The sequence below is a fragment of the Battus philenor genome, unplaced genomic scaffold, assembly GCF_028537555.1.
Source record: "Battus philenor isolate CCGP_79_NKW_IND1 unplaced genomic scaffold, ilBatPhil1.0.hap1 SCAF_16, whole genome shotgun sequence".
Lineage (NCBI taxonomy): Eukaryota > Metazoa > Arthropoda > Insecta > Lepidoptera > Papilionidae > Battus > Battus philenor.
Genome location: NW_027181678.1, coordinates 3,489,823 through 3,508,342, shown reverse-complemented (window position 1 = coordinate 3,508,342; position 18,520 = coordinate 3,489,823). Strand labels below are relative to the sequence as shown.

At 38.1% G+C, this 18,520-nt stretch overlaps 1 protein-coding gene across 2 annotated transcripts in view; it reads left to right on the top strand.

The window, feature by feature from the left end:
• Nucleotides 1–16,931, top strand: part of Lar (tyrosine-protein phosphatase Lar) — a 457,256-nt gene extending 440,325 nt beyond the window's left edge. Inside the window, exons 15-24 of one of the 2 annotated variants that reach the window (XM_068762566.1) lie at nt 607–757; nt 1,546–1,682; nt 2,709–3,005; nt 6,537–6,676; nt 7,280–7,482; nt 7,582–10,708; nt 10,796–10,906; nt 11,120–11,289; nt 11,773–11,908; nt 12,540–16,931. In XM_068762566.1, the coding sequence (XP_068618667.1) occupies nt 607–757; nt 1,546–1,682; nt 2,709–3,005; nt 6,537–6,676; nt 7,280–7,482; nt 7,582–10,708; nt 10,796–10,906; nt 11,120–11,289; nt 11,773–11,908; nt 12,540–12,608 (4,541 nt within the window). In that variant the 3' untranslated portion in view covers nt 12,609–16,931. The remainder of the gene's footprint in view (nt 1–606; nt 758–1,545; nt 1,683–2,708; nt 3,006–6,536; nt 6,677–7,279; nt 7,483–7,581; nt 10,709–10,795; nt 10,907–11,119; nt 11,290–11,772; nt 11,909–12,539) is intronic. The other variant, XM_068762567.1, reaches the window with a different exon arrangement.
• The last annotated feature ends 1,589 nt before the right edge of the window (nt 16,932–18,520 follow it).

The window sequence follows — 18,520 nt, the reverse complement described above, 5'->3', positions numbered from 1 at the left end:
TAAGTTTTAATCGGCCTTTTCTTCGGGCAGTAATACTTTTTAAATTAAATAAATTGTCTTTTGAAGTAAAGGAGGGATTCCCCATTTTATGTTCGTTCCAAGTTATAGAAAACCGGTACCTCGCGATATGCTAAACCATACGTGATAATTATTTGTTATTATTTTGTACCGATTTTCTACATTAAACGATGAATAATCAGATAAACAATAAACAATCAGAATAAATTTTAAGTCGTCTTCTACGATAATCTAAATCAAGTTCCTAAGTCCCAGGGTAACCTTCCCGAAACTAGAATTTCCAGTCACTGATCCTTTTTGCAAAATGTTATTTGCCTACATCGATTGGTGAGGTCAACCCAATATTTCAGTTTTTCACAATTGAAAGCAAATAAATTTTCATGGAACCTCGATTTTGAATTGTGAAATTATTTTCTCTTCAACGCTATCCCGTCAAGTAACCGATGGGCTCGGGGGTGTCCACCTAGACCACTTGGGAATCTTAGGGTAATAGTGGCCAACCAGAGACCACTTCGTTTCACAAGTAGAAGATTCCTTGTGGCTTATATATCATCATACTGAACGAGTTAAATTTAATTATGGAAACAGGGGTACCGTCGCAGCCGTCAAATCTAGTCGCGGTGGAGGCTGGAGAGACGTCAGTCACGTTGCAGTGGCAGCAGCCCGCACACGCCGGAGACCAGATCGTCTCCTACGAGCTCTACTGGAACGACACTTATGCGAAGGAACACCATCGGAAGTAAGATATGCATCATTTTTGTTTTTAATTTGTTTATGCTGTCTATACATGTATCGGGCCTAATTGGAAAACTCACACTCTCTCATTATACTGTGAAGAGGGCAATGCTCAGTTCTAATCTACGAGAGTGAATTAAAGTGAACGATATAACCCAGTGGGCGAGTTGAAGCGAGACATGGCCGCTGGAGTTTTAGGGTTCTAGAGTGGAACCCGCGGACCGACAAGCACAACATAAAACATTCACCCATAAGGTAGACAGGCGTCAGATGTAGTCTGCTTACAACCGGACTAACTGGAAATCTATCGGGGAGCCCTATACCTAGCAGCAGACGTCTTACGGCCTAAATGATGATGACCTACATCTACTTCCTAATATTAGTTGTGGCATTTAGTATTACCCACTTTTTGAAAGTAAATATAAAATTTAAAATACTCGCATATGATGCCAGAGGTAATTTGGAAATAAATATAAACTTACCAACAACAACATTAGATTAAATGTTTATTCGATGTAATATGGAATATCTCCAATTTAAATTTGGTGGTCGTTTATTCCTTTATTTTTATGGAGGATACTTGTGTATGTTATAAAAAGAATACCGGAAGAACTCAATTTGTTAGAAACTTGAATAAAATTGATCTCTTCTATACCACTTCAACTTAAGGCTAAGTAATATCCTCTCTCTATTTTAGACAAGCTTGTGTCTTCAACGGTGGAAACTGAAGTATTAACATGTTAGTAATTTTACGACTGTCAATAACGCTACAAACAAGTTAATTTTTCCTAGACGAATTCATAAGATGGAGTCGTACACTTTGAACGGCCTGTACCCGAACACCCTGTATTACATCTGGCTGGCGGCACGCTCGCAGCGCGGCGAGGGAGCTACCACCCCGCCCATCGCGGTGCGGACCAAACAATACGGTATGTTGGTACAACGCCGCGACACACACACCAGACGGCACACCAACTGTTGGCTTGAAACGAGTCCACTATTAAAAATATCGACCATAGACAAGGTTTTGGAAACAATACATGCAATAAACTTAAAGAATCCAGTCCATTCAATAATATAACATTTCTATATCGAAATCAATAGCGACCCCTATGTTCAGTCGTAAAATACTACAAACACTGGATTCCTTCCAAGCCAATAACGAAACAATAAAAAAGAATTAAAGTATATAAACCCGTTGTGGGTTTTCCAGGTAATTTCCACTGTAATATTTCACATAAACGCACCTGCCCGGCACGCCGCCAGTAATACAAGCACAAGCACCAACTTTTATATCACAATAATATGTGTTTTGTAATTGTTAACTTGTCGAAACGGTGTTGCATTCACGATGCTCATATTCGATTTATAAAAATAATTTCATTCGGGCAACACCCCCGAGTAAATTTAAATCTAAAATATTTAAAAAGCGTGCGCGCAACACCCTAGTAGTAGCTTTATGTTGTTCGTATGTATCAATTTTATTCGATGAGATTATTCTATGAATTTTTCTTATTGTTACAATCGTTAACGGCATAATGAACACTAGATGTATTCGTAAGTTTAAAATGCTTGAAAAATAAATAACATACGGATGTGTTGTGTTCCTCGTGTCGGTGCTCTAGTAAATAATTATTACGATTTTCTTCCGGCAGGAGTATGTGTGACGGACTGGTAGTATGGGCGAGCGGATTCTACATTAAACACACAAAACTATGTGCATGCTCGATTTTAATTTGACGATTTACATCGTCGTTTTTTAACTTTGGCACATTTTTTTTATTCTTTAATCGCATTCAGTGATTGCATCGACTAGGTTGTCGTAACCACTGTATTTGTGTTTTACTTTTCGACTGGGATGATTGCTTGGGGACGGAATCCGCGCTATCCTCGTGAGCGGTCTCGGTGTCGTCGCGGGTGGGTCGGTCGGTTTCTCTGATGACTAAGCCTTTCAGTTCCCGGCGCGCCGCCTATGAATGTGACGGCGGTTGCGATATCGCCAACCGCGATACGAGTGTCGTGGCAGCCGCCGCCCGCGGAGAGGGCCAACGGTCGCATCGCGTACTACAAGTTGCTTTGCGTGGAGTCCGGCCGCGGCGACTCGGAGGCGACGGTCGTCCGGCTCAACCGCACGGAGTTCGTCCTGGATGAACTTCGCCGCTGGACCGAGTACCGCGTGTGGGTGTTGGCCGGCACCAGCGTGGGCGACGGGCCCGCCTCCTACCCTGTCACGGTTCGCACGCATGAAGACGGTACGTTCATACAATTCGCTTGCTTACGATGGCTCAATTTTACGACTTTCCTTTACAACACACACAAATCTCAACACATATTATCATATATTTCAAACTAATACCTTTTTGATTAAAAATTATCCAGTATGACACGGTATGATAGGAACTTTAGTGTTGACGCATTTTTACATCTTCTCAGATCAATACAAACAAAGTACGTATTTTGATAATAAACAGTGTACAAAATTTACAAGAAAAAACTATTATTACTTTTGTCGAAATAAACTCTCGAATCATCTAAATAAATAGTATGTTTTAAATTAATTCATAATTATCCACTATGTGACGAATAGAAGCTTCTACACACATTTTTACATTTTCTCAAACAGTATTATGAAATTGAGACCACGATCTACAATACATAAGAGTCATGAAGTTGGGCCTCTACGAAATAATACAAGCTATTAATCAACATTCCACTTACATTGTGTAATAACTAACAAAAGTAACTGAATGTGTAACATCAGAGAATATATTTGAAATCACTTGTTCATCAATATTTTAACAAGAGCAACTAGCAATGTTCTCTAATGTTGCATATGTATTATGTCCTTATATGTAAAATGTTAAATTTGTTGTTTCTGAATTTGCTGCGGGGTTGGATATGGTGATATTAGTAAAATCATTCATTACTTGTGAATTAATATCTAACGGTCTCTGTTTGGCTTCAACATGTGGATGATTTTATATACACGTCAAGTAGAGCGATGCGAGTGGAAATAAAATACTCCATTGTAATTATTATAATGAATTGTTCTTTGCGTTGTTCATTATCCCGGAACCCTTCGAATTGTTTCCACTTGTATCGTATTTACATCATTAAATAGAATATATTCAAATGGTGTTGGGTTTCCATGATAACATAATGCATATTAATAGTTCTCTCATGTTTCGCAACAAATAATTCCAAAGATACTAATGTCATTTTTTCTTTTGTTTCTTTGTTGTAAGCATATAGCAGGATTCTAAACAAGGAGGTTAATTCTCGTAACAAACTTTTAAATATGCTTGCCGGAGAGTTTCAGTGTATATATTGTTTATAAACCATCACGCAATTCATTCGACTTCACCGTATTTTAGCCGCTGTGTCGAGCGGCATAGTGTTGATATTGTTTCCACTCACTGTCACATGTAATGATTTGTTCCGACAACGCGTCTCATCGATCGACTATCTGTCAGACCGCTAAAGATGGCACTCACTGAAATGCAAAAGAGTTTATACTGCACCTGTTATAGTGTCGACGGCACCGTTGTATTATTGGTTTTGAAGCACAGTTATTGAGTATTTAGCGATGGACACAATTTTGCATGCTTTCTTTGACGACACAGCACCGTTTTCCGTTCAGTTGATTTCACTGGGCACCAGATAGGTTTACGAACGTTTGCCGCACGCAATCGGTGCAGGAGGTGCGAGTGCGATTGCGTGCGGCAAATGTGCACTTTTAGGAAGCACTCAGCACATCTAGCGACAACACGAGGTGAGAGAGCGAGTGCGTGACACATCGCGCGACAACCGCGCGACAGGCTCACACGCATGAGTGCCGTCCTCATGCGCCTGGGCCGCGTCGCGCGCACAACGCACAACGGCCCGAGCGCCGCATTTGAATACCAATACCGTCCCACACGACACGCGCGCATGCTACCACTCACAACTACTACTTCCGTACTCACTGTACTGACTACCTGTACTCTTAGCGGGAAGGCTGCGGGTCGAAGCGGCACCGTCCCGAGGATCCACTCCAAATTTAAATTTCGAACCCATTGGCCCGCTGGATCCGACGGATGAGATCCCTAACACACTTCGCCTGTATTCCCCGATTGCTCGGCTCGGACTAGAGTACGCGCTCTCTATCTATCTTTATATCTATCTCTCTATCTGTCTTAATCGCTCTTGTGCTACACTCTCTCGCCAGTAGCAACTTCTCTGCCTTTCTTCCTTCTTCTGTATCCTCTATCAAACTAACGTCGTGCATGCACACTAGATATTGTGACATAATATACAAAAAAAAAACTATTGTGCCTAACGTACGCTATTGCAATCGATTGAAGCGGCATATAAAGAACGCTATGTATTCGGCATCGTTATCTCCTCGAGTACATAATTGACATTAAATCGAACAGTTTTCTAGAAGAGCACAGCCAACGGACAATGACACCTGACACTGTCACAACTCACAGAAGATATCGACACAACGGAGCGAGGCAATACACACACCGGCGCACAGCGGACGTCAATTGACAACAAGATTTACACTGGTGAAGCACACACACATAGATCGGCGCCGTCGCGTTAATCAATACATGTGCGTGTGAGTGATTTTGAAGGGCTGAAGGGCGAAGGAGCGTCCTCTCATAATGTGTTAAGTCTTTTCCTGTTCACGATAAGTAAAGTTTTGTTGAACCATCGGCTGTCAGACGAAGACGCGGCGTTAATGGATATTTAACAAAGTCGTTCCCCGAGTGCTGTTCACTTGGAGCGAATGCTCTCGTACGTCTCACATGGCAGTAAGAGCAGGAAAAGGCGATGCACGACTCAAGCGACGCCGGCGCCCCAAGCCGCTTAACCGGAATGCCTAAAGAGCTCAAAGTACATAAGGAAGCGAAATAAGAGTAGCCCATTTTGCCGACAAGCGTTCTACTCGTTATCTCTCACTAAGTAGTTCCGTTCGCCCTGCAATGTACGCACAATTTGACTTAAATGTATTTGAATGCGTTTTTCTCTTTTTTCTCTCGTCACTGACTTTGTATGGGCCGCTGGTAACCCGTACAGCCGTAAGGAGTGAGTATAAATTACTATAGTGCTTGTATCGATGTGCGTTCGTGCTTGTGCCTACGCTTTACGTAGTTCGTAATCTTCCTAGCACCTAACTCTGGAACATTCTGCAAGTGGTTACTGTTTAAAGACGCATGTCTTTGCCATATCGATGGTTCGGAAGGGACTTGGCGTGTTATAGTACCAAGTCTGGCTTTTTTACCACCCAAGTCTATATTCTGAAGCATGCATCCCTTGCAGCCTGTAAAGAAAGAAACTAGTTATAGGAATTCCGCTTATAAACTCATAGATGAACTTACTAAATGTTTATTCTTTGTAAAAGCTTGACGATTTTAGTTAATCTAAATGATGTGGATTGAAAGGTAATGAATTTTAATTGTTTTGATGATTTGTAAGGGCGTGAATATATCTGTGTGTGTTGGTATTCAAATGCCCGATCGAGATGCTGGAGGCGCGTGTAGACACGCCGAGGACCCAAATACTCTATCAGCATTGCTGACGTTCGTTACCGACCGCATAACGGTAATAGTGTTTCCCATCAAAGTTTTGCAAAGCTTTTCGAGAAGCCTCCAACGCCAACGCTTTATACCCCTAAATCTAAATTGCTTTAGATAGATATTTTCTCTAGCACGTATCCGTAGATGCTGATAGGGAGTTTAGGTCGAAGGTAATGAATGTACGGTTCAGTTGCTAACAAGATGCCGGTGCGTTTACAGTGCCGGGTGAGCCCCAGGACGTCAAAGTGACCTCTATCAATTCAACGGCCGTGCACGTGACTTGGAAGCCGCCGCAGGAGAAGGAAAAAAATGGCATCATTAGAGGCTACCACGTCCACGTACAAGAAATGCGGGAAGAGGTAATACTAACAATCATTGAAGTTATATCTCTTTTTGTGGAGAAACCAATGCTAGTAAAATAAATATAGAGTAGTTTTCTTTACCTATGGAAAAAACACAAAACCTGAAAGGAATATTATATTTAAGCTGTGTATACCTTCTCTAGACTTAATAAAATTAGTAACTCTTTTGTGGGCAACTGTTTACGGCATGCCCTCATTCACTCACGTGTAATGTCTCTGAAATTATTTTAAAGTGAAAGGCTTAAAAAGTTAAAGTTGTTAACTTAAAGTTGAAAGTGATAAGTTTTGTGTGTGAATTACTTACTCTGCTAGTATATTGATAATAATGTAAAAGTGACCTCATAAAAAACCAGGTCTGAGTTTGTTTAGGACCCTTCACAGGTCAGGGCGCATTTGTAACCCTTGTAGCTCCAAGTTTAACATTTCCTTTATAGGAGAATTTAATCTCATCCTTCTAGCATTCTAATCATGACGCACAAAAAATGTGCCTTTTAAGATATTACCTGAATAAAAAATGAATAAGGCAAGAAATGTTTATAATATATACTTAGCGAGATAGAAAATAGTTGAGCGAGAGTAACGCATATTTTGTTATCACAGGGCAAATCACTACTGAACGATCCGATGCGTTTCAACGTAATAGACGATTCCGTGTTGGAACTGAACGTGTCGGGACTGCAGCCAGACACGCGCTACAGCGTGCAAGTGGCTGCACTGACTCGTAAGGGCGACGGTGATCGCAGCCCACCTGTTATGGTCAAAACTCCCGGCGGTGTGCCAAATAGACCTACTGTGAACCTCAAGTTAGTATTGTAATGGCAATAGTTAACATTTCGTACTTAAAATTTTACACTAATATCCATACCAAGAGTAAGAAACTAAAAGTGATATTTTTCTTTTAGAATTCTCGAGCGGGATCCAATCGTATCTATAGAGTTAGAGTGGACAAAGCCAACTCAAACTTATGGTGAATTGATTGGTTACCGATTAAGATACGGCATCAAGGATCAGTTGCTGCAGGAAGAAAACTTTGCGATCAAAGTTAACTCTCATAGATTAACAGATCTGGAAAGAGGTGTACAGTACGAATTCAGATTGGCTGGAAGGAATAATATTGGTATTGGTCAGGAAAATATTAAATATTGGCTTACACCTGAAGGAGCACCGAAGGGGCCTCCAACGAATGTTACATATCATTTTCAAACACCTGATATTATCAGCGTAACGTGGGAACCGCCTATAAGAGCAGATAGAAGTGGTCAAATAAAAAAATATGATATCCAATTTTACAAAAAAGGTGATCAATCATCGCTTGTAGAAAAAACTAAAGAGTCTACTAAAGCAGTTTTTACTGGCTTAGAAGAGGATGCTCACTATGTTTTCAAAGTCCGAGCCTACACAGATCAAGGACCGGGCCCTTACAGCAAAGACGTAACCGCACACACTGAAAGGGACATCGGAAGAGCGCCTATGTCGGTAAAGGCGGTAGCTACTTCAGAATCCGGTATTGAGGTTTGGTGGGAAACAGTTCCGTCGAGAAGAAAAGTCATTGGATATGTTATATTTTACACAATGACTCCAGTGGAAGACTTAGATGAATGGAATCAAAAAACGGTTCACGTGACGCATTCGGCTGATATTGAAAATTTAGAAAAATTTGCAGAGTACGCTGTCGCAGTGGCGGCAAAAACAACAGATGGTTTAGGAAGATTGTCTGAAAAGGTTACTGTTAAAGTTAGGCCCGAAGAAGTGCCTTTAAACCTGAGGGCTCAAGATGTTTCTACACACTCGATGACGCTCTCATGGTCTCCTCCTTTACGCTTAAATCCCGTTAGTTATAAGATTTCGTATAACGCCATCAAAGAGTTTGTTGACTCTCTCGGAATGACCCAAACTCAAGAGATTCTCAAAAGGGAAATTATTATTAAACACGATAAAATGTCCCATTCGATAAATGATCTTTCGCCATTTACTACATATAATGTAAACGTTAGTGCAATTCCTAATGACGATTCCTACAGACCACCAACTAAAATCACTGTAACAACTCAGATGGCTGCTCCTAAGCCAATGGTAAAACCCGATTTTTACGGGGTGGTCGAAAATGAAATTTTAGTAATTCTTCCACAAGCCTCTGAAGAATACGGTCCTATTTCACACTATTACTTAGTTGTTGTTCCTGACGATAAAGCGCACAACCATAAACACCCGGATCAATTTTTAACAGAAGATTTAATAAAGAATAACGCTAGAACGGACGATGAAAATGCTCCGTATATCGCTGCTAAATTTCTACAAAGAAATATTTTGTATACATTCCACCTTGGTAACAATGAATCATACGAAGGTTTTCTTAATAGGAAACTAAATCCGAACAAAAAGTACAGAGTTTTTGTTAGAGCAGTTGTTGATACACCACAAAAGCACCTATACACATCTAGTCCATTTTCGGAGTATCTGTCTCTGGACATGCGTGGAGCTCCTCCTGGTGAAGAACCAAGTCGACCAGACCCCAAGGATATTAACGGCGATCCAGAAATTCGCATCGAAGAAAATAGAAAAGAAGCTGGGATGTTGTGGGTTATTGGGCCTATAATTGCCGCCTTAATGCTTTCCCTTTGCCTAGTTTTATTATTTATTATAAAAAGACGCCGTCAACCCTGTAAAACACCTGATCAAGCTGCAGTTACACGACCTCTCATGTCGGCTGACGTCGGCTTCGGAGCACCTTCTGATCCTGTTGAAATGAGGCGTCTAAACTTCCAGACTCCAGCGATGATTTCTCATCCACCAATTCCTATTTCAGAATTGGCGGACCACATTGATAGGCTTAAAGCTAACGATAACCTAAAGTTCTCTCAGGAGTACGAAAGTATAGAACCCGGACAGCAATTTACTTGGGATCATTCTAACATGGAAGTCAACAAACCTAAAAATAGATACGCCAACGTTATCGCCTACGACCACAGCCGTGTTATCCTGCAGCCTATTGATGGAATACTTGGGAGTGATTACATTAATGCAAACTACTGCGACGGCTATCGCAAGCATAACGCATACGTAGCGACCCAGGGTCCTCTTCAAGAAACATTAGCTGATTTTTGGCGAATGTGTTGGGAGTTACGAACAGCTACAATCGTCATGATGACGAAATTAGAGGAACGAACTAGGATCAAATGCGATCAGTACTGGCCCAGTCGAGGCAGTGAAACGTATGGTATGATGACAGTGACGATCGCAGAAGTACAAGAATTGGCTACCTATTGTATTCGTACATTCCAAATTACTCGTAATGGAGGAAGCGAACGAAGGGAGATTAAACAATTACAGTTCACCGCTTGGCCCGATCACGGAGTTCCTGATCATCCAGCTCCATTCTTGCAATTTCTACGTCGCGTGCGTGCTTTGAATCCTCCGGATGCTGGTCCATTAGTAGTCCATTGTTCCGCCGGTGTCGGGCGCACTGGTTGCTTCATAGTCATCGATTCCATGCTAGAGAGGGCTCGACACGAACGTACAGTGGATATCTACGGTCACGTGACTTGTCTGCGAGCTCAACGCAATTACATGGTGCAAACTGAAGATCAGTACATTTTTATCCACGACGCCCTACTGGAGGCTGTCATTTGCGGCGACACAGAAGTGCCGGCTCGTAATTTGCATGCGCATATTCAAAAACTAATGCGCGTTGACACTATCGAAAATATAAACGGAATGGAATTGGAGTTTAAGAAACTGGCTAATATGAAAGCCGATTCCAGTCGCTTCGTCTCCGCCAGTTTGCCTTGCAACAAACACAAGAATAGGCTGGTTCATATTCTGCCTTTTGAGTCCACGCGTGTGTGCTTAACGCCTCGCGATGGCTCTGACTATATCAACGCGTCCTTCGTCGACGGGTACAGATACAGGGCCGCTTACATCGCCACCCAAGGTCCATTACCTGATACAACAGATGATTTCTGGCGAATGCTTTGGGAGCATAATTCTACTATCATCGTTATGCTGACCAAATTGAAAGAAATGGGAAGGGTAAGTTTATAACAAGAACATAAGTACTAATTAATTTTAACTCGTTGGGTTGTAAAATAAATAAATTCTCTTTTATATTTTCTTCAGGAGAAATGTCATCAGTACTGGCCGTCTGATCGCTCTGTACGCTACCAATGCTTTGTAGTTGATCCAATTGCAGAGTACAATATGCCTCAATACATCTTGAGGGAATTCAAGGTCAGTAATGATTATATTATCTGTTATAGTATTAAATCTTATTATCTTAACACCTATAGTCACAACATATATTGAGGAATCTACTGGCAGTTATTTCTAGAGATAAGACAATTTTATATTATTGTACTTACGTATTTTTTTGTATTTAGTAATACTGTGTAGTAATAGTATAATTAATCGCTGTGTAATTTATAACGGCTGATAATGTCATAGGTAACGGATGCCAGGGACGGATCTTCGCGAACAGTGCGTCAGTTCCAGTTCACAGATTGGCCGGAGCAAGGCGTGCCCAAGAGTGGCGAAGGTTTCATCGATTTTCTGGGCCAGGTCCATAAGACTAAGGAACAATTCGGACAGGATGGACCCATCACTGTACACTGCAGGTGAGATATTTTTGTGACGGTTCACATTAAGGTCACTTTATCAATGTCTTTTGCGAGCTCACATTTTGAGAATGACCTATTTACAACAAGCATTGACTCTAAAACATTTTTTATAGTTTTTAAAAAAATATGCAGGAAATGATTCCAAGTTAACATTGATAATACAGTACAAAAGTCTAAGGATAAATAGCATGCATTACGTACAAAAATTAAAAATAATCAAAATAATCTCTTGATGAACGCTACTTTGCAAGATTTAAGTCTAATTAAATACTACAATACTTTACACACTAATAGATTTTAAAGCTAAAAATTCAAAAGTCCATCAGTTAAAACTCTTTGATTAATCACTTTAAAACAATTGATTGATCTGTGTTACGGTCTTCTTACTACCCTTAAGTGACTGCCTAAGTCGAGGGTCCAATATTGGTGTTCCTTACCTTGTATTGTTGGGCCACATTTGAGCGAACGTCGGTTCAACAGCGCGGGCGTGGGGCGCACGGGCGTGTTCATCACGCTGTCGACGGTGCTGGAGCGCATGCAGTACGAGGGCGTGCTCGACGTGTTCCAGACGGTACGCACGCTGCGCACGCAGCGACCCGCTATGGTCCAGACCGAGGTGAATACATTTCTGCCTTTAAATAATATTTAAATAGATAAACATTCATTTCACACCGCAATTACACTTACATAACTTAAGATGAAAAAGCTACACAAAAACGAAACATGATAAAATAAATACTAATAACTATGTATAAATCACAATAGTACGAAATAAGCGATTCAGTGATTCGGACGAAAGAAATAAATACTGCAATATCTGAAGAGAAAGGTCTTTAACTACAATAGTATCCGTTGCCGGTGGTGACATACGGATCAGAGAAGTAGTCCAGAAAACAATAGAGAAGAGCTCGGAGCATCGCTGCTAGTGCAATCCAGAAATGAAGAGATCCTCAGAAGAACCGACGTAGAAGTCTCCGACGTAGTTTAAAGAATTGCACATTTGAAACGCTAGTGAGCGGAGCACATCATTTTTAAATAAAAAATTGTGCTTAAAATTAGACTTAGCAGTTATTTCAAAACTTATGGAACTTCGAACTGAAAATGGCGGGTAGTTGAAATTCCACAGAAAATGATGGTGATCATTAATAATCTGTGCCAATAATAATTAAAATATATATTTAATCTATAATTTTTTCAGCCGTGTGCAATAAATTTCAAAATTATTTACATGTCTGTTCGTTTCGTAGGACCAGTATGAATTCTGCTACCGCGCAGCGTTGGAGTACCTGGGCTCGTTCGACCACTACGTCAACTGACGCTGAGACTTACTCGTCTAAGCCTCCGCCACGGAACCTGTCGTTCGTTTCCTTTAAATAACTTTTTATGTACTTAAACTTAATACAAATAAAATACATTTTTTACACAATTATGTTACATGTCTAATGACAGAGTTGATAGAAATGGTATCAATCGTCTCTGTACAAACTTTAATGAAAGCTATGTTACGATGAAATTGTAAATATATATGTTACAGTTAAAACTAGTTTGTCATCAGAGTGTTTTACCTAGTCAGAGCTAATTTTTACTTAATGCCTTATTTAAAATTATATATTTGATTTTAAATAATAATAATTGTCGCAAATAATTAAAATTAGAACTATAGTACTTATTTTTTGTTATAAATGTAAAGAAATTAATTAAAAAGGTCTATGACACACTTTTATATGCCTAGTAAAAATAATAATTTTACACCACCCGCATATTGGTTAAAATATAATTAAAAAATGTTAAACATACAAAAGAAAAAACAAGGGGCGCCTTTTCAAAACAAGCAACCTTATTGAATTACATCCTTTCTATTTTGAATATTCAATTGTGAAATTAAGTCTTTCTAGTTTTAACAAAGGTATTTAGTAAAATAAGTTCTAAAACGTGTTTTATCTGTAACATATATATGTAGAACTGGTCTGGATGAGACCATCCATTGACAATATGTTAATTTTTTTATTAAAAATTCAATTTTGTGTTCTCTCCGACAGGATTCCGAGTAACTTGCATGTCTAGTGTAGTGTTGTTGCCGTGGTCGTATATACTCGTTCTTGCAGTTATCCTCTTGAGGCTAATCGTGTACCAGTGCCTAGAGAAAGCAACTTATGATGTAAATTTTACGATTGAGACCATTATAATTATGATTGTGAGACGGAAGGGTATTAAATATACTATTTACTATCCAATAATCTATTTACGGTAGCTATATAGACTGTTCGTTCTCTCTTTAGCACTTTATACTTTCTATAACATCAGCATCTGGACAAAAAAACAACTCTACTGTATGAATATAGACGTGAATCATTTATTATATGAAATAAAACATCCACTATCTCTTTTTTTGTGTTAAAAAACATTTTGTTTGAAATTTTGATAAAAAGAATCTAAATATTAAATACTGTTAGAAACACAATACGCCATATTTAAAAGTCCACATGTTACCACGTCGATATTGATGACGATATGATATAATCGATAAACGAGGAGGTGGTCCTATTACGTAAAACATAGCGTCACTAAAATCCACACTAAAACAGTTTACAATTAGATGCGTTAAATTAAAAATAAAATTATATTTAAGAGAAAAACTATATAAAATAAATAACCATGTTATAATAACGCCATTAAAATTTTAATTTGCAAATATAAAATAACTAGTGGATATTACGAGTGCGCTTAGAGAGAAAGCACTACGCGATATATGTGACAATCAACTCTGATGGTCGACTATGTACGATGCAATTGTAAAATGTATAAATAGTTATTGCAGCTATAATTAGAAGTTTATTTTTCATATCGGGTGTTACGTACGTTAAGTAGTGTAAAATGTGGTGTCTCGTTCCGTGATTGCGTTGCAACAACTTTATAGACGAATCGGCTGTGTCGTGTGTTAAATTGTGTCAACCCTGTACGTAGTCGTAACAATGTCATTGTATATAGGCTATTTTTCTTCATACAGCATACGCTACGACCGCTAATTTAATCGCTAAGCTTTAATCAGAAGATAAAATTTAAGTTACTTTCGACTTGGCAGCATCTAAAGATTAAAATTTTATGTTAACCCTAATAACAAATGCTATGCGTCTGTTTACTGTTATTTCCCTTGATGTGCTTGTATTATTTCTCACTAATGACCCGTTACGTTTACAATTGCAAGTTTAAAATGTGAATGACACAATATTATTGGCTATTGTGACGAAAGCTCTTCGCAGATGGACAGTTGAGCAGTATATATATTAAAAGGTCTATATTTTTTTCCGTAATTAGATTAAGTACGATATATTTTTAGTGATCACTGCCTGCTTTAGAGATGAAGGTGATTCGATGACATATCTATTTTTAGGTAGATAAAATGTTTTGTCTGTGTACTATTAACGTAAGATGGCGCGATTCGAGCGGACGGTTTTGTTTCGAATCGAATCGAATTCAGAATTCGAGAAGTGAATCGGTTAAGCATTCGGCGTTGGCATCTCGAGTCACTGCGTTGTGTTGACTTTACTTTTTCTCATTCGGGTTTAACGGCGCGGGTTATTTTGAATGTTGTTATCGTTTCGTCGGCTGCGCGGCCGCAGCCTCCCATTCCTCATCACACTATTTTAAGCTATCTCTAAGTGTAGTATGTTATTTAATCTTTTACAATAATCCCTTGCCTAGTATCGTGTAAGACTTTTTAGGTTTTCCACTCGTTTTATACACAATATACCTACTACTTGTATCAATTTACTTATAAGTTAAAGTTGAGCTTTTAACTTAGTAAGTAAGGGAATAAATTGCGATCTATGTAACGAGAAGTTGCGAATTCACATCACAATTAGTGAATTTCGATTACATACAATCGACGATCGCGATTAATCTCGCCGGATATAATTGATATTGGAATGAGTTGGAATTGCGTGGAAACTGTTGGATTCTATTATCAATATGTTTTTGTGTTCAACTTTTACGTTTGAAATATTATGTTGTTTAATAGTTTAATGGTTTTTCAATGCTAAACACTTTAATGTCGATTCATATATATATTTTTTAATAACTGTACTACCGTTTACATATTGAACTGTTATGAATATCAAATAACATTCCGCATAATGTCCACGTTTCCAACGCAACTACAGTCAGTCGTCTCTGTAACGTATACAACTAACTTTCCATAGAACTCGATCGCGGAGGTCGCTACTGCCAATCGTTTCACTTAGCTGTAATGAAATTTTAAAATTATCGATAAAGTACGAGACATACGTAGGTGTAATGAGAGTATTGTTAAATTGATAGTGAAAATTTAATACTCGTTGTTGAATCATGTATTTAGCCGAGTTCCGGGCGCATTTACAAGCAACAGAATGTCCGGCTTCATTCGCATGTCATCCACCGTGGGCAGTCCTTATTATTTTCATGAGCTTTAGCTTGTTAACTGTATCCATTCCGATTTTTGTTGATTTTATTTGTAATATATTTTCTTACCGCTAACGTAATGAGATCTTGTATATTACTTTATAATTCTTCCAGTCAGTGATTATATGTAATGTGTGTTGTTACGTCTGTGTTCTATCATCCGTCTTAACAAATCAGATATTTAAAAAATATAAAGTGTACCCAAGCACATTAAGTCTGCGTAGGCGCTTCCTTACGCACACAATCGATCTCTTGTACAAACTGTCGAACTAATTTAAGCTAATGTATTTCTATTCAGCCTAGTTTATTGTCTTTATTATTACATTCATTTATGATTTCATAGAGCGTTACACTATATTGCTATATATTTTTAAAGAAAATTATCAAAAATCGTATGCGTCCCTGTGTTTAACGCCAGTGTATTATTAACGTGACGAGTTTTACCTGTAATCAATGTTACTTTAATTATTTTTAATCTGTGTTATGTCATGCCATACAAGAAGGTGCTGTAAGATATAATTCCATTGTTTTAGTACAAATTTATTTTTTTGATTCTGTAATTTCATTATTTCTCGTTCCTCAACAGACAATTGTTACGTTTAATTTGAATGTAGAAGACTGATATAGTAATTTCAATGTGTTCTTTTGACGATTATTTTTTAAGTGAAATTTTTTGAATCTAGATAATATTATGTCGAAATCACCTCACGATTTAAGTTATCGTTCGCACCGTTTGTAATTATTCCAATTTTAATTATGAATTATAATGATAATGAATTTAAATATTGTTTAATGTTGATTTCGTTTGAAGTTATTGATTACTCGTGACTAAATCATTTTCAAATAACTCCCGCAATAATTAACATAAATATATGAAAAAATTGTACTTTTATACCTCCTGTTCGTTTAGTAGTACAAATTAACATTCAGATATTGTAAACCTCTAGCCATTCTGCGTTGTTTAATATTATAGTTTGCTGAAGAGCGTAACTTGTTGTCGAAGCGGCGTCGCTTCAACGGATGCGTGTGTTTTAGTGCAGTTGAACGACCGGACGCGACGTGGCTAGCGGGCGGCGTGACAATGTAATTACTGTAGGAGTTCGTAGACGATTATTTTCTAATTATTAAATCCCGCGCTGCGTCTCGGGACACAGCGGAGTCGCGAAAATTTTACATAATGTATATGAAGAAATAAATTTATGTGAGACCATAACACTTGTTTTATTTTATCATCACTATAAAGTGACACACGGCAATTAGAGAGAGAATAGAGAAGATTTTCGTACTAGCTTTGAATGACAAACGGGAAAATAATATTCAGAAACATACAGGTTTTCAGTCCGGATCTACGCTGTTATTGGCATTATTCAGGTTTGAAGACGCTTAATATGAACCACTCTTACCTAACCCATTTGTACCTCATGTGCAGAATTATGCACATAATGTTTAAAGCCTTATAATATTTTTATTTTACTTAATCTACTCCTCCGACATTTGTGTGTGCATAGACCAAATATTTGTTAATATTCTTAACTCATTCAATTAATGCTATGTATGATCAGGTTTTGGTTACAATAGAATTTATGATGAGTTCTGCGGTGACTGTTGTGAAGATTGAGGCGAGTGCATGTTTTTACACTTTGTAAATGATTTAATGATAGTTTATAATGCAAATAATACTTTGAGTTTTGGCTTATATGTTCAAATAATATTATGTTTTCTGAAATTGTAATAAAAAATCCATTAAATATGTCATAAAGTGCGTGTTAATATCAGTATGCATAATTATGCCCAATTCGTCCTAATAGTACAAAAGAGAAGGTACCTATGTTAAAAATGGTATCAAGAAAGTGTTACTTTTTTCTAAACGCTTGTTATAGAATTTTTTTTTTTCAACAAAATTTATAACCCAACTAACGAAGAAGATGTTAACAAAATATTTGAAATGTTAGAGCAAGATTCTGATATTGACTTGACCGATGATGAGAAAGAGAACTATGAACCAATGTCAGCATCTTGTAGATATTCAGCACGAATAGATGCCGAGGCAGAAGGTACAAAAAATGAAATGTTTATTGAAGATATATATTGACTGTAACGGACAAATCTAATATAAAATGGCGAAGAAAACATTTTGACACTTTAAGGAATACGTTAGCAAAACCGGAAGAAAGTAGTACCGGAGGAGTCCGTTAGATTACTTCCAAAAGTATTTACCTGATGATTTTTTTCAAGAAGTGGTTAATTACACAAACATATATGGCTTGCAAAAGAGTGGTAAATTCAAAGAAACCAATATATCGGAAATAAAAACATTGTTCGGATTGCATATTATTATTGGAACTCTAGAATTTCCTAGAGTTCGATTATACTGGTACGTGGTATTAGGTATTTCCATATTTATAGAAAATATGACTAGAGACAGATTTTTTCAAATAATCTTGAAGTACGGACGACAGACTCTAATGATAGATTATTTAAAATCCGACCATTGTACAATTATATTCGACAAATATGTTTAGAGTTCGAAAGAGAAGAAAACTTATCAGTAGACGAACAAATCGTGCTTTTTCGTGGACAACTCAATATCAAGCAACATATCAAAGGAAAACCGATTCCATGGGGAATTAAAAAATTAAATTAATCTCGGGGACTCCCTTAGGAACTGAGGTCGGGAGGCCGCCTAGCTATTAGATCCTTAAATATGCGCTCTTTGGAGTGTCCTGGCGTAGAGGCTTTGGGTTCTCTGTTTAGGTTATCACTAAACACGCACGGAAACCAAACCTCGATT